The following is a 27,821-nucleotide window of genomic DNA, read 5'->3' as shown; positions in this document are numbered from 1 at the left end:
ATGATGCTTTAAAGTAGCGGATTTCTCGCTCTTTTTATTAGGTCTTTATCATACCACCTATATAATAAGCTAAAAATTGATTATAAATATGACAAATAATATAATCAGTTCCAGTCTTTATTAGTCTGTAGGTACCTATATAATTGTAGCGTTATAGTAATTGTCATAATATTTTAATTTTTTTCTCCTTTTTTAGTAATACGTATTAAAAGTATTTTTTTAAAATTTTATATGAAATGTTTATTATTGTTCGTCAAGAAGATATATCTATATTTTATATAAGTATTAAAAGTAAACAATTAAGCAGCTAAGGTGTGCACACCTTTATTAGAATTTTATAGCGAAACGATAATGTGTATACGATTTTATAGATGTCTAATGTCAAGGTAATATATGGATATTAATTTCACACTGATGTATCTATTAAGAGAATATGAATGCCACTTCTACTGGTCGTATCCATATATCAAATCTATATAAGTATTCGTCACATGTCATTCATACACTTTTATTGGTTTGGAAAGGCAACAAGGCATAACAAGATTATTTTAATTTTAACCTCGACCAGTCTCAACCGCCTTGTCTATTTCTGGAAAATTGGATAATAACGAACTCATTTTAAGTATAATAACTGTTTAGCTGTACGTTACACAATTTAAAACTAATATAGACTCAAAATTTATCGTAATTAAAGTGCGTAAGATATTAAGTACGGACTCTAAATTTGTAACAAATCTTACATAGTATTGAATACAAAAAAATTAAAATGTTTCACTAGAAGTATATAACATCTTTATCTAGGCATCGCTCTTTGACTGATTCTTTCTAAACTAAATATAAGTAATTGTCGGAATTTCAACCTTCCCTTTCAAAAGAAAGTTATATTCATGTTATAGTTTATGTCCATGAAGGTGTAAAAGTAAAGGGAGAAAGTATTTTCTGTCAGTCATATGTTACGTTCAGTGATGCTACTTTCGTTTTTAATTTAGTAAAATAAAAAAATAGTTACTGTAAAAAAGGGTTCTATGGTGTAATACCACTTTTCTTTTTAGCACTAAAGGTACATGGGTTCGATATTTTATTTTAATACTAAGTATTGGCATCATATTAAAAAAATAGACCAATAATTATTATTTTATAAGTTTCTCGTTATTTATAATAACATCGTACTGTAAAATTTATTTTATATAGGTATGTGAACATATTTTTATAACTTTGTGCTTTATATCGCATATAGACGGTGGCCGCAACAAGACGATACCTACATAGGATCGACAATTTATTTGATATATTAAGATAATAGGTGTCACAGACAGCCATTGATATATCGGTATTAGACAGCATCATTTGAGATAGAGAAATATTAAATACAATATATACACATACAAACACAAAATATGATAGGTTAGAATATCTCTTATAGAAATTGCAATAAGTACCTACTAGTCAGCTAGTTACTGCAGTAAACACAGTGCCTTAACACTCGGTGACTTCAGTGCATAAATCATAATCATTTGTTATAACGTACACCTATTATTACATCCTATTTATAAATAATACATTATTAATGAATATAATTTTAATACAAAAATGTATTTAAAACAAAGTGTGCTTACTTCATAGTGTCTTTAGGTTCAGTATGAAAAGTGTCATAACTTATTGAGTATTCAAAGAATACATATGTAGGTATATTGAATGCGTGTGATGTAAACATTTATTAATTTTCATCGTTTAAAAAAACTATCTTAGGTTCGTCTACCTTTGCAGATAAACAACTTTTTCCACCTATAAGCCTATAACTCACTTTTTAATTGCTATCGTATTTTTTTTATGCGTATATTCCCCATATAGCATGGTAGGCAGAGGGAACCTAGTGTTAAGACACTCCATTCCCTATTTTCCGCCGAATTTTTCAATGTATAGCAAACAAATTCCAATAGACAGGAGAGTCATTTTGAAATATTTTCAATAGACAAATTGTCATAATATTATTCATATTATTTAACTTTAATTCAAGAGACATTATAACAATAATCTGCAATTACTTAACGATAACTACGATAATTTTACGACTCCCTATTATCCCAGTAGCTTTTGTTATTAAAAAGATAACGAATGAATTCTCATGTGACATTATCTTAAGTCTCTTTAAAGATAATTGAGTAACGACATACATTTTATACTGAATTACACGATAAGCAAAAAGAACGAGAGTATCCGAACGGTCCTTAGCGCTCTATCTGTCAAAAAAATCAATTTCACTCCATCGAGCGTGAGTAATCGGGGCTACTTAATGAAACTTAAACGTTGAAATATATGAACGTCGAGAAAAAATAAAAAAAGACCCGTTCGTACGTTCGGAGCGCGTTCATCATAAAACATAGGTAGCAATAAAATTTATTCTAATAAAATGTTTGCTCGTAAAGAAAGTGACAAGGGCAGTCGAGTGAAAAAGTGGTAAATCGTCATTCGACTAGAGGCCCGCCGTCGCCCGCCGTCACCCGCCGTCGCCCGCCGTCACCCGGGGAGCTACGATAAACGTCACATTGGAATGAAAAAAGAGGAATGTATTAAATAATAATCGGCCACTAGCACCAGCAGGCGTAAACTAATATTGGGTTCCGTACCGTTTTTATGTTACTTGTTACTTTAAATTTATGACGGATGTCTCACGACTAATACGGGAGGTATACTCAAATATTAAATGTTAGCACTGATACTGAACTCTAAAGGCACTATTGACATAAAATAGGACGAGAGAGGGAACAAGTATGGCTACAATTTGAAGTGAGAAATGCGTTGTCGTCCGGACGCCTGCGCCCCCCGCGAGGCCGGTCCGCTCGCGTTATGGCCAGCATCTCGAGGATATCATTACAGAGTTTGATTAATATGTGGGTTCCTATCATTGGCATCGCGTCATAACGACATTCAAGGCTCATAACTCTGCTAAATGAGCTCACTTCTCCACAGTCAGGAACGATGTATATTTGCATACAATACATGGAACTACTCGTTTCTTACTTCAACCATTAGACTGCATTCCGCTTTAAGTTATCCACACAGCATTAAGTTTAAGATAATTATGTATATTTACAAAGTAATTTTAAATTATTGTAAGTGGGGCCTTTCAGGCTTGGATCATTAATTTTATAGCATGAGTATTTATTACGAATATTACAAGTCGTTCCTTATATTCTCCACACGGATATGTCAGCATTGAAACTATTTTATTAGTAAATAATAATCAAAAATGAGTGATTTGCGATGTATTATTTATTTGTTAAGTAATAATGTACTATACTGTTTCCTTTAGAAAGCAATAAAGTAAACACTTTAATATCCATAGCGACAATATTGCTACAACTGAGTTGATCATAAATAAGCAGTAACTTATAAAACAAATATAATATTTTATAAAGAATAAACATGAGAACATACTGCTCTTACTTTTCTTTTTCTTTTTATATTCTAACAAAAGTGAATTAAGGCCAACATTTTAACATATTTTAAGGGTGATAAATAAAATATAAAGACAAATTAAATACAAAAATGCAAAATTAAAATTATTACAAGAATTTCTGAAAGCTAATGCCGTACCTACATAGTATATTACCATTTATAATAATACTAAAAATGAGAGTCGCTCAATGAAATCACAAGAAGCCGCTACTAACATTATAACTCGCAACAAAGTAACTTTGGACGGAATTGTAAAGTTTTAGTACCACCTATCTAGTTGAAACCAGGCTATTCATCTCCGCGTCGAGGATGCACATGCAAGATATAGTAACCACACTAAGTATTGGCATAAAAAGAATGATTGCAAATTGGCATGTTTACTCGGATATGAACCCCATGTCTGTTATTATACGCCATCTGGTTCTTACAACGGTTTTCTTATTCCACACGGTAATGATAAAGCAGCGAAATGGTTAGGTCTTTATAATTTTATGTGCCTATTAATAATTTTACGACTTGGAACTTAAATGTGCCTATCTATTATTTTATTTTATTTTGCCTTAACGTAAACTTCATACCTTCTGGTAAACAGAAAGAAGCGAGTTAGTTAGTTTAATCACTCACTTCGGTCAATTGTTTTGCGACTTTTGGAATAAAACAACTATTTTTTGCTTCAAAATACCTATGTTATAGATACAAAAATGGATACAAGTGAATTTGAACCTACGACCATCTCTGGCATAGTAATGAAATAAATTATAATATTAATTACGAAACTTTAGATAATCTATATATATAAAAGGACTTGTCCTCACTGACTGAGGTAAGACGCGCGCACAGCCGTAACCGCTGATGGTAGAAACGTGAAATTTGGACAGATGCTTACTTTCGTAATCTGAACATCCATGAAGAAGGTATTTTAAAATATTTTAACTCTAAAGGGGGGAAATAGGGCTTTAAAGTTTGTATGGAAAAAAATTTAAATCGGCACCGATTTTTATAAAATTTGAAATTTAGATTTTTAAAAGTATTTAATTGAATACGTGTTTCATCGTTTTCTAGAATTTTCCCCCTAAGGGTGCAAATAAGGGGTTGAGAGTTTGTATGGAAAAATCTTTAAATCGCCACCGACCCTTAAGCCACCGACTCTTTTAGACTCTTAAAATATTTCATTGAACACATGTTTCGTGGTTTATTAGAATTCACCCCTAAATAAGCAAGCGAAGTTGCGCGCGTCCGCTAGTCCTAATATAACATTATTAACAAATACTATAAAATATAAATTACTTAGGTACATTATTTTGGTTAAAATAGTAAGAATAAAATTACCAATGTAATATAATCCTACGTAACGTATAACATTGTATTAGACTTGTCGATTAAAAAATTAACAGTGCCATTTGTTTTACAATTTATTAGTTATTCAAGGAAACCGTCTGACATAAGAGTACATAACTAATATCACGTGACGATTTAGATTATTTTTAAATTAATATTTCATTTTCTATTTATATTTTATGAAGGACGACGTTATATTCAGTGTACTGATGAATTTGTACATTACATTTTATATATATAAGTATAAGTTTTAGTTTAAAATTTCATGCAAAATTATATTCTAAATTTTGTAAATTAAATACTCATTAGGTACTAGAGTTGGGAGGTAGGAATTTGCGTCGTACATACTTGTATACGTCAGACAAAAAAAAACATTTATGTATATATATAAAGTATATTGGCATTGTTTCTAAATCACTTATATCCACGATTATACAATTATACAGCTAGATGGTATAGCAAAATGCGAGAAACCGACCAGTCGCTATACTAACAGTTATTGATACCGCAGTAAAAGCGCACCGGTCGCTTCCGCCGGCTACCCTTCCTCTTATACAATTGCCCTTATTATAACATAAAAATAACTCATCTCTGGCCACAAAGTAAATTAACCGCTTTTAATTTTATTTGCTTAGCGTTGTACGAGTACGTTGTGGCTTTGTTAGGCTGTTTTAAAATGTTATTATTAACGTAATTTGCCGAAATGATTTTCGTGAAGGTGACCGTATTAAAAAACAAACATACTATTAATCAACGAGGTATAAGTTATCAACTTAATGCTATATGTCAACCTAAAGCTAAATAGGAAGGAAACATTTTTTTAAATGAATTGTATTGTTACCTCAATTACAAATATTTTTTTGCACAAGTCGTCAAAATAATTAGTTTTAAACTTAAAATTTAATCTATGTATGTAGAGGTCATTTATGTACCCAAGCTCTGGAAACGCCTACATGCTAATAGACTGTCTCTTGAAAAAGAAAATTAAAGTTACTATCACAACGTATGGGAGTTGAATATATTAATATATTCAACTCCCATACGTTTACATTATATTACTCAATAGTAATGTCTACTACAAATATTCAAAATTTACCTCATCCCACATATTTTTAAACATAATTAAATAACTTATGAATATATAAAAAATTATGTAAATTACGAAGAGGCAACTCATATTGATTTATTTAATTACAATACGTTCGAACGTGGATTCAATCTTATCGCACCTGTTCGAGCAGTTATTATGAATTATTACAACTAACGCTAACGTTTAAAATAGTGAAATCTTTAATCAGTAGTTAGAATTATTCATATTTATAACTCTGTCAGTATAAAAAATTATGTTTCTTTGTTTAAAATTTGCTAAATTCTTATTTAATATACATTTTTCTACATTTATGATGAAATAACCTATCGCGGAAAGCGCCATTATAACAGCTGATTTTGAAGTCAGCCCCGCGCACAGCAGGGACAGAGGGAACATATAGTGTTAAGACAATCCGTTTCCCAGTTTCCGCCGAATTTTGCGTGATGAGTGGTGGAAATCAACGCCAAGCTTCTGCCTTGGTACCAGAGCCAATAATTCATTCCCTCGAGTGGGGGTCGAGCCCACAACCTTCGCGTTACAGTCACACCCGTGTGCCCTGCGGCCACCACGGCCTCGGTAGTACCAAGTATGCGGTTATCATTAATTATGATAAGTATCTCAATGCCGCTGACGGTAACCACGTAAATGTCGCAGTCCATAGCCGCTGCTCCCTAATGAGAAGGAGTAGGGAGACCGCGCAGCAGGAGATCCTACGCACCACTACATTATTTATTAATTCTAATAACACATTATACACGAAGCCAATGGCTTGTTTGTTTTTATTCTTATTCTAAAGCGTTAACGACGTGAAAATATCAGGTGTAATTAAAAATGCGAGGCCCCGAGGATTGATGTTAGTCATCGTTCATTAGGCGGAGTGGGGCGTTGAGTGTTTTATTGATTTTTATTGGATATCTCCGTATGATGATGCAGGCTTTAGTTTAATAACTTGGAATATTATAAAATATTGCTATAGTGATGTCTCTTTTAAGCAAAATATATTCGTGGTGATTATATCCTAAATGTTAACACATCACTAGGTATTGCTTAAATAAAGATAAAGAAGGACACATGTCCCAAAGCTCGGTCCATAAATCAACCGGTGCCATTACCAATTTCCACGAGCTCAGTAACGACGAGTTTTTGGCTAATCGCCAGCTTCACATCACATCAGCATCCAACGCAAGATATTTAATCAAACACAATTGGCATTTTTAAGTTGCTCGTAAGCAAACAACGTAAACATTGTGAAAGCGGATTATAATTTAGATGAATGGATCCAGATATTGTATAAACCATTAAAAAAGGTGAATTTAATACATTTTATTTAAACTTTGAACAGAGAGGAGAAAATTAAATGTAATGTTATATATATCATACTTAGATACATTCATTAGAAATTTTCAATAACACTTAGTTCTATACACTATACGTGTATAGAACCTTAATCTGTAGCATCACAAACGATAAATAATGTCGATATTCTTCAGTAGAGAATAACAACTTATCATACGACTCACAAATTCAGCCAATAGAACCTATATTTATAATAACATACAGCGTGATCAATAGCAAAGTCAAATAATTAAAATATAGTTAATTACAACATACCATCGTCCCTAAATTCGTTATATGATTTTAACAATTCTCATTATTTTAATAAACGGTCAAAAAGCTAGTCATAAATCATCGCGAACGTTCGTCATTAGTATCAGACGGTATTCACAACCAGCAATTTCCATATTTTCATTAATGAAAAGGTGTTACGACGGACTTGAAACGTTATTTCAATTTTTTTTTTAATATTGAATCACCTTCGCAAAGAAAACATCTTACTTTTTCAATATTTTCTTTTATTCTTATTTATCTCCTCGAAAGAGTTAGTTAGTTAATTAATATATCTAAGCTTAAACTGGGAATCGAATACCCAACCATCGCGTGTTAGCGATATTACCATATTATGATAGTGTAGTAAGCCTGACTGGTTGCTGCTCGAATGAACTCCACAATCAGAAGCCGTCATCGCCGTTTTTCGTGCGACAATTCTCATGAAATGTAACGTTATGACCCCGATTCCACATCACGAAATAGGCTTTTACTTAACCCTTCAACAGTTATCGACTGCCTACTTATTTATACTTCGTATTAATTATAAGGCAAGTCATGGTGCAGGGATAAGCGCGACAGTTTGTGGGTTTAATTCCCACTCGAAAAAATAAAATTTATAATATTTTCATTTTTACGCTTTCGTGAGACGAGACAAAGCGCTGCTTTGAGTTTCGCAATGTCTACAGAATTCAGCAGAAAATGGGGAACGGAGTGTTTTTACACTAGGTTTGCCTACGCTAGTGTAAAAGAGACACAGCGTGAAGAAAAAAAAACGTTAATTGGGAACGATGTAGAGTTAGAATGTAGATTTAGTTAAATTTGTGTCACTAGGATTAGTCTAGTTCTAGGTTCTCCAAAAGTAGGCAATACGTAAAGATACGCATGCAAGCATGTGGATGCGGCATAGCAGATTTCATATTTAAAAAATGTACCAAATAGTAATTTGTTTAAGCGAACATTTTTTTTTTAATTATTTCATTTCTTTAGCTTACAATTTATAAGTTAAATAATAAATAATGTGACATTTAGTTACAAGGCCCGGCTTGATGATTAATTCGCTGGTTTTATAGAGTTTTTGTTCCACAATTAGGCGCGATCCGGCGCGCGTGCCAATGTTGCGTGGACGATATCTAGGTACTTACCACGTATCAACAATTGACCTACACTACTTCCGGTCTTAATAACTTATTACTAATTCGAAGATTTCGTTAAAAATGCAATAGCTAATGCAAAATGTTGCATTTTGTTGGTTGGAATATTAATTTATGCACATGCATAATGTATATAAATACATTTCTTTAAGTCTATATATAGGTATATGGATAGTACATCCATAATCGCAAATTATTTTATTTTGTTTTGTATGACGAATCCAGGCGTTACGCAGTCTTTGGTCCCTCATTCTTTATCTCAGGGTATTTGCCAGAGGTGAGGCAGAAATGAGAGCTTAGGAAGAAATTACACCTTATTCTCAACTTCTTATTCTAAAGTCATTGCTTCCTAAGTGACAGTATTTAAGAAGCTGAAGAGTTTATTTAGCTAATTCTCCTAATCTCAAGAGCTACAGATCCGAATTATAAAAAACATTTTGCGTTTTATATTAGGTAAATCACGTGGCCATTTCAAAGTTATCTAATGTATCAGTGGCCAAGGTTACTTCGAACACTACCAACAAATCTCATGTATATTGTAATTTTAATTAAATTACGCTTTCACAGACATTGCATGGTCAAGAGTCTACATGATGATAAAGATAAGTTCGCGTTATGGGAAAGCCAATTAGAGCTAGACGCGTTTTTCGTCAGAGCCGCTCCATCCATCACACTACCACGCCCAGCCTGTTCCATTCCGCTGCCCTCCTCATTCTGTAGCCCTGACCAAGGTAATTAAATTATACAAAGTTCACTTAAGTTCAATTTTTGTTATGTTTTTCAAATTTAGAATTTGTAAATGTTTACTTAAAATTATTTTTGTTGAAAGTGAAAACTTTCGAAAACAAAATCGCACTCATTGGACATTTACATACCTACATATATTTAAAATCCACGTACCTACTTATTATTTTGAAAATTTTTATCTATATATATAAAATCGAAAGGTCACTCACTCATCACGAAATCTAAGAAACTACATGTGCTAGGAATCTCAAATTTTGCATAGGAGTTACTTACAGGACGTAGGTGCTCGCTAAGACGGGAATTTGCAATATTCGACTTCTAAGGGGTTGTTTTTGGGGCCGAAAGTTTGTATGAAACTTCGTTACTACAAATGATAGGAGTCTCAAATTTTGCATAGACGTCACTAGGACGTAGTCATGGAGACAGAAATTAATAATAACATAGTTCACGCGGGTGAAACCGCGAACGCCGCTAGTACATATATATTTTAGTATTTTTTTCGGCCTAAAGTAGTTCGGCCAAAAGTAGTGAAAGGAGTGAAATATCACCATATTCTCACCGCCAATCCTATAATATATAATTATGTCTTTCTTGTTGTAAATGAATACTCAAATAGGAGAAAACAATTCAAATAGAACAAAAATAAAGAAATTCAGCGCAGTAGTAAGACAGTAGCAGAGATGAATAAAGAAGTTGGTTGCACGCTGACACTTTATTGGCACCTGCGACGCGGAGGCAGGTACCGTGAGCCGGCTGTCGTTTGGCGACATGTGCGACTAATTTGTTGGCAACAACGCGCTCATTACAGTGTCCCCGACGCCCGAGGTGTCGCCGACACCGGCAATTTCACTCGTAATTCTATAAAATTGCCACACGCATAAAGAAGTCGTCCGCAACTCATCTCGGTGTTGCAAATGTGTCATACGGTTTATAGAAAAAAAAAAATGGTTCAAACTTCTGACATTTTTGTATTGATATTAAAATTTATATAAGTATTTATATCAGTTTTGTGTTTATTTAATGGTGTTCTTAAGAAAAAATACTTATAACTGACCTGGCCGTTTTTGTCCATTTCGTTGTTAGTCAACTTGACCTTCTCGAAGGAGACTACCTGCTTGCGGAGTTGATCGCCGGAAAACGGCGAGTCTGGATGCGGGTAGAGTCGGGCGGGTGCAGGTGGGTCTGCCTTACCCGCCACCAGCCACGACGACCGGTGGTACGCGTAGCGGTAACGCTTGCCGTCCACAGGCACCACATCCAGAAGCACAGCGTAACGAGCCTCCGCTTTGCAGCCAGCAAATGATACTCTGACAGTAGGAAACATTCGCCTGTAGACAAAACAAAACAGTTTATATTATTCAGTTGTTAGTTCCAGAAAAATACTTTACGTTTTCAAGTAAAGTAGAATGATATGTAGGTAGTTATATAACATACTAGCGGACGCGCGCAGCTTCGCTTACTTATTTTGGGGATGTATTCTAATAAACCATAAAACATTTGTTCAATGAAATATTTTTAAGAGTCTAAATTTCAAATTTTATAAAAATCGGTGCCGATTTAAATTTTTTTCCATACAAACTTTGAACCCCTATTTCACCCCTTCAGGGTAAAAATTTTTCAAAATGCCTTCTTAGTGGATGTCCAGATTACGAAAGTAAACTTTTGTCCAAATTTAACGTTTCTATGCACAGCGGTTACGGCTGTGCGTGCGTCTTACCTCAGTCAGTGAGGACAAGTCCTTTTATATATATAGATTAGAACTAAAATTTAGTAGAACCTCCCGCACTAATGACCTAATATGGACAAGCACATATCAAATTGGATATTAAGATACAAAAAAAATTATAACATCCGAAAGTGTTTTACGAGAAGTAAACACATGCTGACAACAAAAAAAAAAGATTAATGTATATTAACAAAAAATACTAGAGATCTGGCCACGGACGGTGACTTGTATAATTACAGGGTGAAACGTGAACTAGGAAATCAAACAAATATGATGTATTCGATTTTAATGCACCCCTAAATGGGCCGAAGCGCTTCCTGCCGGCCAGAGGCGATAACATCGCACGGCTACTTATTTATAACGTAAGCTTTCTTAAATATATTTTTTTAAACTTTAAACGGTACTTTTATAATTTTGAAGGTTAAACAAGTGGTCATAGATAAGATAACATCCAACAATTTGTTCCTCGTGGCTAACGTGATCGGACGTGCGTCGCGCTAGAGTTGTTCCTATTAATTACTCAGACATTTTAAACGATCGATTTGACGATATTATCGTTCAAGGTTTACGGCTAAATTCCTACAGTATGTAATATAAAATGCAGGAGTGAAAGAAAGAATTATTAGCGGCCATAAAACACGGGCGCGGTGTCAACCTCCCAATAAGCGTAATAATAAATGCGAGAGACCTATAAAATTCTCGGAGTTAGCCCTAGTATAGCACGACGATAAAGCGCGGTATACCGAGGGTCTCAGCACGGTGAGCGGTGGTCATAAATAAATCGTATTAAGGTGTGTTCTGAACAGTTACTCGGTATCTGAGTGAAGGATCTCTGGTCGCACAGGACAATAAGTTGCTGTCAGTCGCGTTTATGAGTTTGTCGTTATAGCGATGTCGCGATGTCTCGCCTCAACGCAGACGGTACTCGCCACCCAGCGCGGACCCGTCACAAGAACAGAACCCTACATTTATACACAGACATACATTTACATACATCTATATAAAGAGCACCGATATACATATACATAGGTACGTTACATGTTTAATACTACAGAAATTACACGTAGGTCTAATTGCTATACCTACCTAGTCCTTTCTTATTTAAGAATAAATAAACGTAATATTTTAGTTGATTAAAACCAGCCTAAAAATAATTATACAAATCTATTAATTTATTTTCCAAGATTTAGACGAGAACAATTAAATATTAAAATTGCTCGTTGAAAGTTTGTGACAGAAGCTCTCGCAAACAAATATTTATTGCGGCTATTAATTGTGAAGCTCTATTAAATATTGCTCAAGGAAAAGGTAAGTAATTTCATGTAAATGTGACATTTCACGAATGGTCGTTTGTAAAAACTATAACAGCATATTTATACGGACATAACAAATAACAATTTTGTATACATTTTTTATACATTTTCCAAGCGCATGAATAATCTTTTAAGTAATTTAGGTTGTTTTAAATTATAATTATGAAGAAAAACTGAATATTTTATGAAAACCTTCGGATGGGCTCTTCTAGCTATTTAGTGAACTTTGCTGATAGACCGATGAATGTTCAAATAAAGCGTATTGGATCGAATATAAAAATGATACGCATAGTTTATTCCATAAAAGACAAATTATTATAATTATGTAGTCATGTGCAGACATGTTAAAAAATACAATTAATTATGAGCAAATTACAAAAAGTATAATTTTATTCCATACATATATGCAACAAACGCTTCTTCACATTTCCGTTTCGCTTCATTGCAACTTGCAAGGGCTCGTCTATGCCGCAATTATTGAAGACCGCAACTTAAAAAATATTTGTAAATAATTCATGCAAAAGAATAAGTTAATTATATGATCAGGATATGGAATTTGCAGAACCGCAATTTTGTGACAAACTCCACATACGAGTACAAATATTTGTCAATACATGTACCTACGTAGTTTCAAAAATCAATTGCGGTTAACCACTTCCAGGGAAAGGCGCGAAGTTTCGGCCATTATTCGCAACATATATTCTTTTGAAATTTGTTATAAGTTATTTTCGCTTTGTAGAAAAAAGAGGCAATTTACAATTTTAATGAGTCTATCGTTTAAAGTCGTCACATTCTGTTCCACAACATTGTGTTCGTTTCTTTTGGTATGAAAGCTATAAAATTATATGAATAAAACAGAGGTTATAGCGTTGTTAGCAAAACCATATTAAGACGCTAAGTAATTACACATATTTTCTGCTACTTGCAATCGAACGTATCAAGATTAATGTTTCTTGAATGCGAGTACCCGACCTTTAACGCAATACGCATTAAATAAATATAGAATTCAGCGACTATCAACGGAATTAGTAATATTTGTTATTGTAATTGTGAACTATTTTTCTTTTTTGTCATTCTCTTTGAGTCCCACGATAATTTATTCTAGTCGTGTCCATATTTGTACGTTAATTTTATAAGCTAATTTCCATTCTTTAGTTTTTCATTCAAAATGTAAAACGACATAATTAATAAACAAGACAATTATTAACGGCAATTATAATTTCATTAAAAATTCAAATTAAAAATTCAAATAAGATTACGAACAAATGCAATTTGCAAGCATGTTGAAGTTTTGTAAAAAAAATATTACGTAACAAGATGGCCAGATTTTTAAAATTTTTAATAAACCATATAAGGATAACATTTACCTTCACATTGTAAACTCCTGGCTATTAACTAGGCTATCAGAATTGAAATATATAGTTAATGCAATATGAACATTATCAATTCCCACCCTTCCCTTCCCAAAAATGGTCGTTTTGAGACATAAAATATGCACATACATATAATTAAACTTAAGATTTTTTTACGAAACTTTTCTGTTTGTGAAACAAAAATAATTCTAATCGGTTGCTTTAAATGTATCAAACAATTATTAATAATTGTGAATCCCGTTCCACTGCAATGAAATGATCTTTCAATAATATCGCGTGTTTACGTAGTAGTACCTCAGTAGTTTCCATGTCTATTGTTTATCGTACATAATTATTTCACAAATAAACAATGACTTTCAACCCATACTAACACTGTCAAGAATTTTCTATGTCGAACACGTTAAAAAAAATTTACAAAAACTTTATACAAATGTTTTGTACTTCTTTTATGTTATTTCAACTTATTTTACGTTTTCAACGTTTAACTATTACCTACAAGTTTATTAGTGACGTTCTTACTTATTTGTATTTGCGCAAGACATTTATTAAACACCGCCATTATATCGCACTTGTTGAATCGATTTTACGACTCGTGTTATTAATTTTATGTATTGAAGCATGATTAAATATTACGCATACTCATTAAAAATAATAGATTCCAATAACAATGTAGTAACGCCGTTCACCATGTTAGAAGCTTGACTGGTTTCCATGTAATGTCATCCAGTTGGCAACTTGCACGCAACTCGATATTTACGAGTTCTCGATTTACATCTTATGGTATGATTGCGAATGATTTTATTTATTATTTAATTTAACAACTCAGTCTTGGCGTAGTGCACAAGCGTGTGACTGTAAGCGCGACAGGTTGTGGGTTCGATTGCCACTCGAGAAATCGACGGAAAGCGATGAGCGGAGTGTCTAAACACTAGGCTCTCTTTCCCTTTGCCGTTTGCTACGTGCGGGATACAGCGTGAAATTGAAAAAAATAGTATTAACACGAACAAAGATGGAAGTGTTAAAAGTTGCACATCATTTGCAATGTGTTTGTGTAATGTGAGAATGGGGAATTAGAGTGACGTAGACGCGTGTCTGTCGGCTGAGTGTCGCTCACGCGTCTCGTTTCTGCTAGCCACGCGACAACACCCATAATCTCATCTCGCGTTCGACATTTACAAAAGATACTGTTACCATACACTGTGTATCTTACAGACTTCATTCCATTTAAGATCTTTTAAGATCAGAAAATGATGATAGGTATATTATAATGGTCTTCTTCTTCTTCTTTGTGTCAATGCTTGGAGAATTCATATCATCGACTGCGGCATCTGTTGCCTCCATCAGATCGACATGTGAGCAGGTGAATGGACATTGCCCAAAATGTCCATTATAATGGTTATGAAATGTCTTAATGTCTTAGGCACAATTTGGCATCAGTGCAGTCGTCCATGCTTATACATCGTTAATAGTAACTAATAACTATTAGTGGCTATTTATTACAAGAATATACAAAATAATAAAGTTATACAAAATTATAATTAGTTAAAAACTTTACCTAAGAAATCTTACCTATCGTTACAAGAATAATTTGCATCTCACACAAGCATAGTGCATTTTAAACAAATATAACAACACTAAGAGATTGCGTGTTCAGAAAATAATATTTTAAATAACTGAATTGGCAGCTGATGAAGTTAGCTCGTACCCATCCCGACAGCACAGCTTCCACCGCGGGAGGATCACGCGAACTGTCATCTGTCAAACCTTAATATTAATTTCCGTGTAAAATTATACAAATTGACAGTTGACATGTTTTGTCGTCTCCGGGGTAATCGTGCGAAATGGAATTCCATTTTATTACTTTTTATAATATAAAGAGACGACGGTGACTTCTTGTTTCTATTTTATTTACTTCGGAAATTTAAATAACTTTTTCTTATTATATCTACTATCATATTTTTATAAAAATATCGTGCATTTTACACTTTGGTTGTTTTTGATGATTTCTTATACAATTTTCAATATTAAAAGTTGCAACCTTCACTAAGTTCAGATAATTGTACCTATGATATTTCGTCAACATAAACTCATTAAGTAATTTATTTAAATAAACCTCATTAAATAATTATTTACTTATCATGTTTGCACATTTTTATTTATAAATGTAAATTGTTTTGACATAAATAAAACTGTATTTTAAAATTCCACTCACGCTTCGACAATTAATGAACAAAGTGGAAATATTAGATTAGGTCGCTTATATTTGCCGATCACCTAGTAAGAAAAAAATTATAAGGTAATAATATAAAAATTATATAATCATATTTGTATAACGTCCAAAGCTTAATGTTTAAAATCATCTTCTTGAGCAAAGTTTAAATATTACGATGTGGTTGTGTATGAAAAATAATGGAGACATAAATATTGTGAAAAGTGACGTTTAGTTAATGACCTCAAGTCAATGTGTGTGAAGTAGCAACGCCGCGGGGCGTCCGGCCGCGGTGAGGCCAGCGCTTGCCTAATTAAAATAACTCTTTGTTTTCTTTACCTTTATAGCTAGCGAACAACGTTTGATTATTTAATACTATTAGCAGTTAAATAGTTATTTGCCACGTTAATGCTTTTCACTGTTTCAACATTTTATTTATGAAATATTTAAACAGACATTCAACACGTTTGTTGTGTTAACGATATGCCAAATAAAATCCTATTGGAAAAGCTGTAGCTATTACTACTGTCGTCGTTTTCCACTTTCCGTATAGATAACGCCTTATTTAACGAATTTTTGTAATTAGTTTAGTTTGTATATTTAGTTCAATGATTTCATTATTCTTAATTCATTACGTGATAAAGTAGGCTGTTATATAACATGAATCTATTATTACTTTTATTAAAATCAAATCATTAATATTTATGTAACTATCAATCAATCAATCAATCAATGATTTATTTATTTTTGTAGTTTGTAATTATTTTATTTAAATTCAACTGTCTCCATAGTAAACAGTCTATTCAAATTTTTAAAAATATTATTTAATAATTATTTAGGTATATCATTACAACGACACTGCCTATATGCATCGGACAAAGCTATTAAACGCAAACGAATATATAATCGTGAACCAAAGCCAATATCCTCCACGCTACCTCACATTGTTTAATTAAAATGTTAATTACTAATTATAAGCGACATGCTTACTGCCTAGTGCTACTTTGTAAGCAATCGCATTTTCTAACAAATATAAAGCTCTTAGTAACTTTTATGGCTTTTTAATAAATAAAATCAGCTTCACGCTGTATCTCTCACACGGCAGGGTAGACAGAGGGAACCTAGTGTTAAAACACTTCGTTTCCCATTTTTCGCCTAATTCTAAAGTTGAATGGCGGAATGCAAAACCGCGTTTGTTCTACACTGATTTTTATTTAAATGAATATTTCATTTCTTCGAGTGAGAATCGAATCCACAATCAGCCGCTTTACTGCCCTCAAGATTTAATTAAAATTATTCTTAACTAATGAACGATTTTTAACAGAAACATTGAAGGTTAAATATTAAGGAGCCCATAATAAAACAGTTAAAATTAACAAGGTGCTGTTTTTATCGGCGAAATCTGGCTCACTTTATGAGGTTTCCGGCCCCGCTCCACGCCCGCGCCCTCTCGTCATAAACCCTCACGCGGCTATTGTTAATATGCAACATTCGACGCATAACCTCCTCTTTTGAAGTCGGTTAAACATTCGACGTGAAATATAGCGGTTATGTCAAAATTTGACGGCCAAGACTTTTAACAAAACCGTTGTTTGATAACGATCGGAATTAGTAAGAACCCCAATTAGGAACATAAAATTTGTCATATTAAGATTAAATTTTAAATGTTAAGTATTTTTTTTAAGTTTATGATATAATTTAACATTTTTCTTGTTTTATGGATCGCTTGCAGTTTATTGTTGTTTCTATTTTTTATTAGATGAGTATCTTTAACAAGATATTAAAAAGAAAAACGACCTTAACGTACAACTAAAAGGTAATATTAACTTTTTGAAATTTATTAAGGCTCAAATTGATATTTAAACATTAGCAATCCAAAGAAAATGGCTATTGCCAAAATTTTGTATTCTAACTTAACCTACAAATTTCACACTAAAATAGTTAACGCGCTTCTTAATTATAACGTGTTTAAATAATTTAAAAAAAATCTAACTACGTAGACTGTTTGTGTAAAATGTAACGTAAAAAAAGTAAAGACGATTGCAATCAAGTATACCCTACATGCGCACCCAACGAGCGAGTAAAGCGGTTTCACTGTAATAAGAAATTTCAACACGCGAGATAAACAATCGTGGATAAAAAGACAATTAGCTATAAAACCTCTCGTGCACACGATCGAAGCGAGTACGATTACATTTAAAAAGTAAACACGTCAGACTATTTATCTTAATGCAAATGTAGTGATCTATAATAAAAATAAAAAATAAAAAAAAATATATTAAATTAAAATAATATTGAAATACTAAATCTCCTAAATTAGATACTTCCATATAACTTAATATACTTTTTACCTTAATTATTAATGGCAAATGAAAAGTTAATTATTATAAGTAAGATATTAAAGACCGACACGAGATTTGAACCCGATGATTTAATTACGTATGTCGAATGCACAACTGCCGGAAGCGATTCGACATAACCAAATGTTCAATCGCTGATATAAACGGTTGTTTAAGTTACTAACGAGAAATGCTCGCTCGAACATGTCCGTTCAAAATGCATATTAATATTCATTTATAATTATTATTAATGCATTTTTACATTTATTATTATGATAAAATTATATATATGAACTATATATGATTAAATTGAATATACTTAAACGATACCGATTTCTTAGTTCAATTAGCAACCGAACTGTCTGTCACAGTTAATTTTATACTATAAAATTACAGCATAGGCTTGACGACATCTTTCATTTATTCATCATCATCATCATCATCATCAGCAGCAGCCATCTTTTGTCCACTGCTGGACCTAGGCCTTCCCCAATTCTCGCCACCACACGCGATCCTCAGCTCTTCGGACCCATTCATTTATTTATTAATACGAAAAAAAATATCTATATAATATATAACAAAATATCTTACATAACAAAATATAATAAATAACAAAATATATAACAAAATATCTTAAAGAACTCTAAGTGATGTTAAATAAATTGCAAGTAAGTAATTTTACAGTTCATCTCTGTTCATTATATTCCGAAGCATCTACACCATCGGCTGGGATGGAGATTATGGAGTAATTAACTGTTTTACACGCTCCTAATGGCTTCATTCCGCTAATGACCAGCTCATCTCCTCCTTGTACCACCTCTATAATATTCTTATATTCGTTGCTAAGCCATTATCATCTTTAAATTTTAATAGATTTTTTTTAATTAATCTCTAGGCATCTGTAGTAATTTGCTGGAGAAAGAAATTAGAACCAAAGGATCTACCCACTAATTGTACTATTTAATTTGTTAATTTCAAGAAATTGCAATTGTTACTTAATAAAGTATAAAATATAAGTAAAGTTAATATATTTATGTTAACTGCGCCTTTGCCTTTCAATTGATATGCATTTATATATGAAGATAAAATCTCTCATTTTACACGTTATTAGCTGATGGTATTAAACCAAATCGCCATTAATGATTACAAAACTGCAGGTGTTGGAGGGTCGAACATTTGCACAGCGAAGACTGCTAAGAGTAAGAAGTAGCATTGAAAATATTTTGCCACATCAATTCATTACCTATTATAAATTAATTATGTTTAGTATACTGTTTAATTAACTTTTGTTAATATTCTTGTAGCTTAAAACTTTTTGCAATAAAAAATTGGCAAGATTTCTGTAGAGCCGTTTTTAATTGTTTTCTAAAAACGCAATTAAATTAAAAATAAAAGAACCCGCACCCGCCGCGTTACAGTCTCACGCTTCCTTTGCGCCACGACGGCCTCAAATTTAACGGTTTTTTCATTATGCATACATTTTCTAAAATGATCTTCATAAGTTATTTACGGATCTCGAAAAAGTATTAATATGTTTATGTACATAATAGTAATTTACTAAAACTTTAAAGGAATTCGTCAAAAGCAAATTGAAGTTTTGTCAGAAAAAGTCACCGGTTGACATGAACGGTTGTCAACAGTTGATGGATCGTAGGTGAAGGCGAAGCTTGACGGACGGAGCCGGGTCGTTAGAGTGGCTGCACCATTACCTATGATCGATCACCGACGGCGCCGGACCGACACCCGACAAATTTAATTTAGACCGCTAATGTCTTGTTGCTTTACTTTTAAGATGAAGCTTTTGCAAACTAATTGTATATAACTCGGAAATTTCACTAACAAAAATAATATTAAATAAAAAAAAAATCTGCTTCACGCTGTATCCCGCACACCAGGGTAAGCAGAGGGGAGGGTAATGTTAAGACACTTCGTTTCTCATTTTCTGCCAAATTCAGGAGTCATTGCGTGTTGAGTGGCGGAACTCAACACCGCGCTTTGCCTCGACACCAGAGCAAAAAAAATTAAATATAAACGTCTTAAATGAATATAAATTTTTTATGAATAATTCTATTTAGTCCAGCAATTACACAGTCGCTTGGCCCCTTGCTCCGCTATGTAGGTATCAGTGTATCGCATTCCAGAATAAAGGTATTACATTGTTTCGGTAATTCCTTGCGCACGTTAACGTGGCTACAACGTACGCACATAAAATTTATAACGTAATTTGGTTTTAATGAGCACAAATAACATTTACAGGTCGCTCGCGAAGTGATGTAAACGGCTTTAATTACACCGTTGGAATTAAGCACCGCGCGGCTAGTGGTGTCGAATCAACACCTTCATTCGAAATAATGATAACGTAAAAAACGTCATCACGATTTAGATTCTACACCGATGATCTAAAACGAGCGCAACTCTTGTGAAAATATTTCATAAAATATCACGTTCCGGGCAGACGGTGGCAGACAGGTATATTATGAGTATGTATGAGGAGGGTGGCCCTCGCGGGAGGTAAATGCAGTCGGTCGGGGCGCTAACGTGCGCGGGGGTGCGGGCGGGGTGAGGGGTGAGGGGGCAGACGTCGTCGAGGAGCGTCGGAAGCTGCGATCGATGAAGCGCGGACACGCCTCGCGCACACCGCCGCCGCAGACACCCTTATTGTTGATTCACTTGCTGGTTTAAGAAACCCATCATGACTTCATATCTCACTGACAAGGAATTCGAGCGTAAGTACACCATACATATAACTATAGGTGTAGGATTACATTCTGAATGCTGTTTCATGGTCAAAATGAGAACCGACACGAGTCAAAGGCTCAACGAAGGAACTGTCAAGAGATCGTCCGAATACGGTGAGCGTGTTAAACGAACGTATTATGCTGAGCTGTCACTGCGGTGGCGGTGCCTTTGCCTATACATAGATATTATCACGCCCCGGAGGCTAGGAAGCACCTCACGTTTAGAACTTTACGAAAAAGTAAATCCGACACCCATCGTCCGACAGATTAAATAATCTCGCATGACTAATGGATACTATGAGTAAAGGTGAAGCTATGCATCTATTATAAAAAAAAATAATGTGAAAATATTATAATGTTTGACGCAATTACAAAACCATTAATTACAAAATAATATATATTCATTATATTAGCATCTAATTTTATATATAAAACTAAAACACAATACAAAATAAAAGCAAGAAAATCTAAAAGTATCTTTTTACTTTTATCGCTCTATCTAAAACCCTGTCATAACGGTTAGTTAAGAGTGAGATTAGGTGACCACAACAAAACGACCAACGAATCGCTTAGAATCTGGCAACTGAGTCAACCACGACCGAACGGGTTCCAAGACATTGAAATTTCTAAAGCCCACACACTAAAGCCTATTTTTTAATGTTGCTTTTAAATAATAATATATTTTTTTACGTGACGTCCGATTGGAATTCCAAATTATTTTATAGGATACTGATCTGTCACCGATAACAACTAGCAGTAGTTTGGTGACAAGTAAATTGCTCACTTGTAATCCTGGGGATCCATCTTGAATTATGGAATTCCACTTCCTCTATTACGATGATATCGTTCATGTTATTTTTTCTTTACGCAAATTTAATTAGTTTTACGCACTTAATTTCGCATTAACAGTACGGACGTTAATGAAATATGAATATTTATATCCACCATGTACCATTATCTTGATCAAATGTTTCATAATTTATAATCATATAATAATAACCATAAGACATAAACAAGTTAAATGAGGCGAGCGTCCAAAATTACGCCGTGTAACGTTACAAATGTAAGAAGAGGGACCTTGCATTTATAATAGAAATTATTTTAAGCTTCACGCTACTTCCCGCAATTGGTATGGTAGGCAGAGGGAACCTGGGAACCTAGACACTTAAGACACTCCGTTCCCATTAAGACGTTTTCGCTCTTCGTTATTATTATATAAGAATGAAAACTTAACTTTATTATTTGCTTTATTTATTTAAATCATAAGTTATTTAATTATCCAATAACTCTAAAAACATATGACAGTGCAACCAGGTCGGTCAGATTTACGTAAACTATGTAAATAGAGGGTTTACACGCGAGGCTATGGTATAAAATCTTATCAGCACGTTATAGTCTTAATTAGAACAATGCTAATTGCTATTTATGGCAATGCAGCTGTGTTGTCGAGTGTGGAAGCTACTACATACACACTCTACATACTTTATATTATATATTCTGATATTATGTGAATTAACTCTCTGATAAAAAGTCAAAACTTTACAATACTATGATGGGTGTACTTTCTTTAAAATCAGAGAAAAAAAAGTTATTAAAAAAAGTTATTATTGCTTTCGACTTCCGAAAACACACAAACACAAATGTTAGCATTATACCTAATCTTAAAGTAACTTTATCCCAATAAGTGTCACCAATGTTTTAAAGTTTTGCTACTTCCAATCTTGGGTCGTTTCATTATGTAAAGCTAAATGACATTTAATATTTTTTGCAGATACTTAGCAATAGGATTACACGGCGCGATAATGTCAAGATATTAGTAAGTTCGTTTGATGGGACAGGTGCACCGGGTGCTGTACGGACGGACGATCTAATTCTGACGAATGCTAATGAGCCGCGTAACCCGACGCTACACCTGTCTTATACAAAATAATTTTTATTTACGCAGCCCTCCAGGGAATATGAATATTTCGACGCTATCGCCGCCATCGACCGCATATTATGTTACACGTAAGTAAACTACGGCCAGCCATTATTCAAGCGCTGGACCAGCTATCTCTGAGATTTTTCTATATATTTTTTCATAAATAGGTTGTTAGATATAAAGTGATTATATGTAGACAAAGTCGTAGGTAGCTAGAATTGCAAAATTAATAGGCATATTACGACTGTAGTTAATTTAATTATTTAATTAATAAACTAGAATCTAAGGTAAAATCCTTATATCTTGCGTAATATTGTCTTGTTATTTAATATGATAATTAAATTTTCTTGAAAATACTTGAACCATCTGTTTTTGCAATAAAGCCAACTATTTACAAGCAATAACTGTACCTACTACATTGTATTAAAATTAATTTGGTATAAATGCCATAGTCAAACACACACAAAGTAGAGAATACGCTTTGTTTATATTAAAAGGACACATCTGCATATCGTGGTGGATTCCGTAGGCAGGGGTCATCAATCATGGCGCTGTAGGGCCGACGCCCCGTGACGAATGCCAACCCAAACACCATTGTGGCCGAGCGCCGTGCCACCCATACTGCAGCACGCTCGCGCTCGCAAATATACAGGTGACACAGAAGGGTTCCATATATATACAGCGAAGTGTGTAAGTGTACACAAATATAGTACTTTCATATAATGTAGTTGCAACGGTTTTAATATTGTGCTAAATTTGGTTAAAAATATTTTCATACTTTTTTAATATGTAAAATTCTGCAAATTAAGATGAAATCAATCTTAATAAAATTTAACATTTTCATAGATATTTGAAACTGTTGACAGAGAGCGAGAAATAATAATTTAAATTATATACTCAAAAATGTTACTTAAATCATAAAAACTAAAAAAATATTTGGAGCTGTGCTGACTCTATATTTGCAGAACCCAAAATTGTTGAGAAAAGTGTTATATGCGGGCATTGTTACTTTTCTTTAACGACCGCGACACCACTTTTGTCATATAATTAATGGCCTTGCACATTCAACCATGTTCCAAGAAAGCCTCCTACGGAGACACACTATGAACTGAAGTGAAAATTTAAAAGCTGTAAATAGTTAGTTATTAATTTGGTGCTAAATGTATACCACCCACCGCTAGTTACTAGATAAATAAAACCTTTAGGTACATTATCGTGCATATTTATTAGAATTATTTTCTTATGAAAATTTTAATAATCGAGAATGGCGATTTTTTTATTGTCATGCTATATCTCGCACACAGCAAGTTAGTGAACGTGGTGTTTAGATACTCCGTTCCCCACTTTCCGCCGAATTCTGAAAGCATTGCGACACTAGAGCAAAGAAAATGGAAATATTTAATTTTCTCGAGTGGAAATCGAACTCACAACCTGCGTTAACACATTGCCTCGACGGCACGAGTGGTTCCAATATTTGAATTTCTTATGTTTAATTTAACATAAGTATGCATAATGGATTTCCTAGATACGCAGCTATATGAATCAATCTAGCACGGTCCTCGGGGAACGGAGTCGAGCGCGAGTGCAATTAATTGGCTTATCGTATGGCTTTATTGATTCGGTAAGGCGATCCGTTTTAATTACCGCCATCGCTCATTTGCCACTGATTGGCTGGCGTTGGGTGCCTGCTACGTACGATCCGACATGCCGATACGATCTTACTATGAATGTTTACTTACTAAATCTTTTGAGATATATATTTATCTATGACAAATAGTATGTCAAAATAAAATTATTAAGTACATTTCCATTTCCTCGCTCTGATAACGAGGCGTTAAGATCCGTCACTCAACGGTTGTGTTTCCCGAATTAGGCAGATAGTGGGGAGCAAAAGAGATGATATGGGCACGGAGTGTCTTAACAGTAGGTTCCGAGGTTGCCTTTGCCTACCCTGCTAAATACGGGATACAATGTGAAACTATAATCAAATTAAAATTCATACGCATAGTCTACAATAAAAATCTATGTTATAAAGTAGTTAACACGATTAACCTCATTTTTTTCTTTAGTATTAACATAATAATTATTTCAATCTTTTACGAGTATAGTTTTAATACTTTTAGAAAGTAGTTTACTTTACAAAAAAATGTTATAAGTGAACGTATTTGTAAACTATATGAAGGTACACACACCTTCCGTCTCAGGAAAGATGTATAATTTAGTATTGTAAGGACACCAACAAATATAAAAGTGGTTCGTTCGACATATGTCGTAGAGTGCCATTACAGCTAATTGACAGTCGGCGCACGAGTTGTGTTTACTGCTGTATTTGTCACTTCCCGCACTAATGACACGTTGCGCGTTGATACTGGCAACCCCTTTCAAAATAAACAAAAGTATAGCAACAACATAGAATTTTTACTTTTGTGTAAAATCCAATAAATTTAAAATAGGTGTACGTAAATAAACTAATAATCTTATTATAAGAGGACAGATATAAAACCTAACTTTAATAAACAGGAATATCAATAATCATGATTGTGTTAATAGCCCGGGGCGGACGAATTAAAGCAACTTCATAATAAAGATATAACATTGCCGGCGGAACTCTCTCGAGGGTGACGAATCGCTCGACCGATTAACTCTTAAACGACAAATAGAGGAACTCCCTGCCCGCAGTTCTCCCGCTCGGGGGAAGACTAAGCCACGACTTCCGCTAATTACGTCGGAGAGCGGTTCCGGAAACATCGCCGTCCCCTTCGCACTTCGCGATCCGATGCACATCTCCGCAAAAACTCCGAAAACCAAAATTTTCCCTTCTCTGGATGGGCGATCATATTTCTTCCCTCTCGCTCCCATTAAACACACCGTAAACGCTTTCCTTTTTTCACGCCCTCGCTCTAATAGAAAGGCAAATTACGAGCTTACGGGCGCGGACGGGTGGCGATGTACGAAACCGCCGCGGCCGTCCTCGTGCGTCCCGCTTTCACCCGGCGCCCGACGCCGACGCCCGACGCCCGACGCCCGCCATACTGCCTCGCAGTCCAGGCAAAGAGGGGTCGACTACGTGAAATTTTACATCATATGTTTTCCTCTGTTACGTTGCGGAAATGTTGGAATAAGATGCACTTAAATACTAAATTTTCCACTCTTCCACTCCACAACTAAATTTCAAATTTTTCTCTTTGCTGTTTGATTATATATAATACCTATATCTTTGTCGGATGTCGACCATTATTTATTGACTTTTTATAAAAAGAATAATTATATTCTATGTTATAAGACCCTATAAAGATTGCTCTTACATGAGTTAATCATTTAAAATCATCGTAATTAAATCATCATTGCGAGTCTGCGAGTGAGTTATAAGGAAATATCGGCGTCGACATGAAGGTGATGAGCGCTTCGCGTGACATCACATGACTATTATACTTTTATAACATACTAAGGATATTATAAAGATGTCACGACATTTTCGTAATTATTACCTACCAGCCGAGTGTACAAATACGATTAATCATAAATTAATTTACCAATAAATAGTTGGTAATTCCAATGTAACATTAATCGTTGCTTATAAAACAAAAGAGGATTTAATTATTGTTCTAAGTTATGTTTTTAATTTTAAATTAGATACGTTTTAAATTCTAAATTATGTTTAATTATAAATTATGTTATAAATTTTAAATAACGTTTTAAATTCTAAATGATGTACTAAATAAGGAGAATAAATATACAATTCAATCACACACTTTAAACGAGTCAACTTATTGCCAGTTTGACTATAGTTGCCAATGCCAGCCACTTCTTATTATACCTACAATTTTCTCGATATCGCCTAATTCATGAGAATTATAGTGATTTTCGAGTTACCAAGTCTACGCTGGCGCGGAAATGGAAAATAATGACTTCATCGCTGGGTAGTGCCGCAAGGTAACGAACACAATTTGGTCACATTAGACATCATTTGTAGCAAACTTTATCGCTTTGGGGCGTGCGTATCGCCCTTGTCTTTTTTTAGAGCTTATATATTTTTATATTAATAATATTATTATATTACTAGTTATATAATAAGCAAAGTAAATATGTTTAAAACGAGATTTAGTTTTTGTTATAAACAAAATAAATAGGTTTAACAGGGGCCTTAAGTTTTTTTTCATTCAAATATGTATTATGCCAGCTTGAGGCAAAAAGAACTCGATAAAATATTACATTAAAATACACAACAAAATACACACATAAGCAGGAAAAGAAAAATATTTTAAATACAAATTTAGATTTAAATCAACAACCATCACTTTTGCTACTAGATATGCCACGATGCCAACTATATATCTAAGATAGATAAACAGTATATCTAAGACAGACAATACTCGGCAGAACTCTAATTAAAGGAAAAAGTGAATTACCCGAAAAATCTTTAATAGTTTAGTTTCACCTAGTTAGCTAGTTTATTAGATTAATAAACTTAAGAAACTGTAACTGAAAATATACATGCATAAGAATATCTACTTAACATCTGCTGATCATTCAATAACTCTTAAGTATAGCTTAACCAACCCTTACTTCCGCGGCGGGCGCACGGTCATGTTTTTGTAACAAAACGACAACCGCGGCCACCCGGAATTGACGATAATTTATTTGAAGCGTGGGGGTAGCTGAGAAAATTTAATGTTCCATGTATAAAAACTGTGCTCCGGAATTAGTGACACTCTGTGCCTTTGTCGTTTGCAAATTAAAAATATGCCATAAAATTGTATTTACTTTTATTTTGTTTTTTGCTACATTCTCACTGATGTACATACATAC

General features: G+C 33.7%; 1 protein-coding gene across 1 annotated transcript in view; it reads right to left on the bottom strand.

Moving 5' to 3' along the window:
- Positions 1 to 27,821, bottom strand: part of mid (midline) — a 52,621-nt gene that overhangs the window by 12,724 nt on the left and 12,076 nt on the right. Inside the window, exon 4 of the mRNA XM_085193969.1 lies at positions 10,448 to 10,721. Within this exon, the coding sequence (XP_085050095.1) occupies positions 10,448 to 10,721 (274 nt within the window). The remainder of the gene's footprint in view (positions 1 to 10,447; positions 10,722 to 27,821) is intronic.

This window comes from Heliconius melpomene, chromosome 1 (genome assembly GCF_056956725.1).
Source record: "Heliconius melpomene rosina isolate 202511_hmr_F chromosome 1, ASM5695672v1, whole genome shotgun sequence".
NCBI lineage: Eukaryota > Metazoa > Arthropoda > Insecta > Lepidoptera > Nymphalidae > Heliconius > Heliconius melpomene.
Note: the sequence above shows the minus strand (reverse complement) of the source record. Positions and strands in the feature narration are given on the sequence as shown.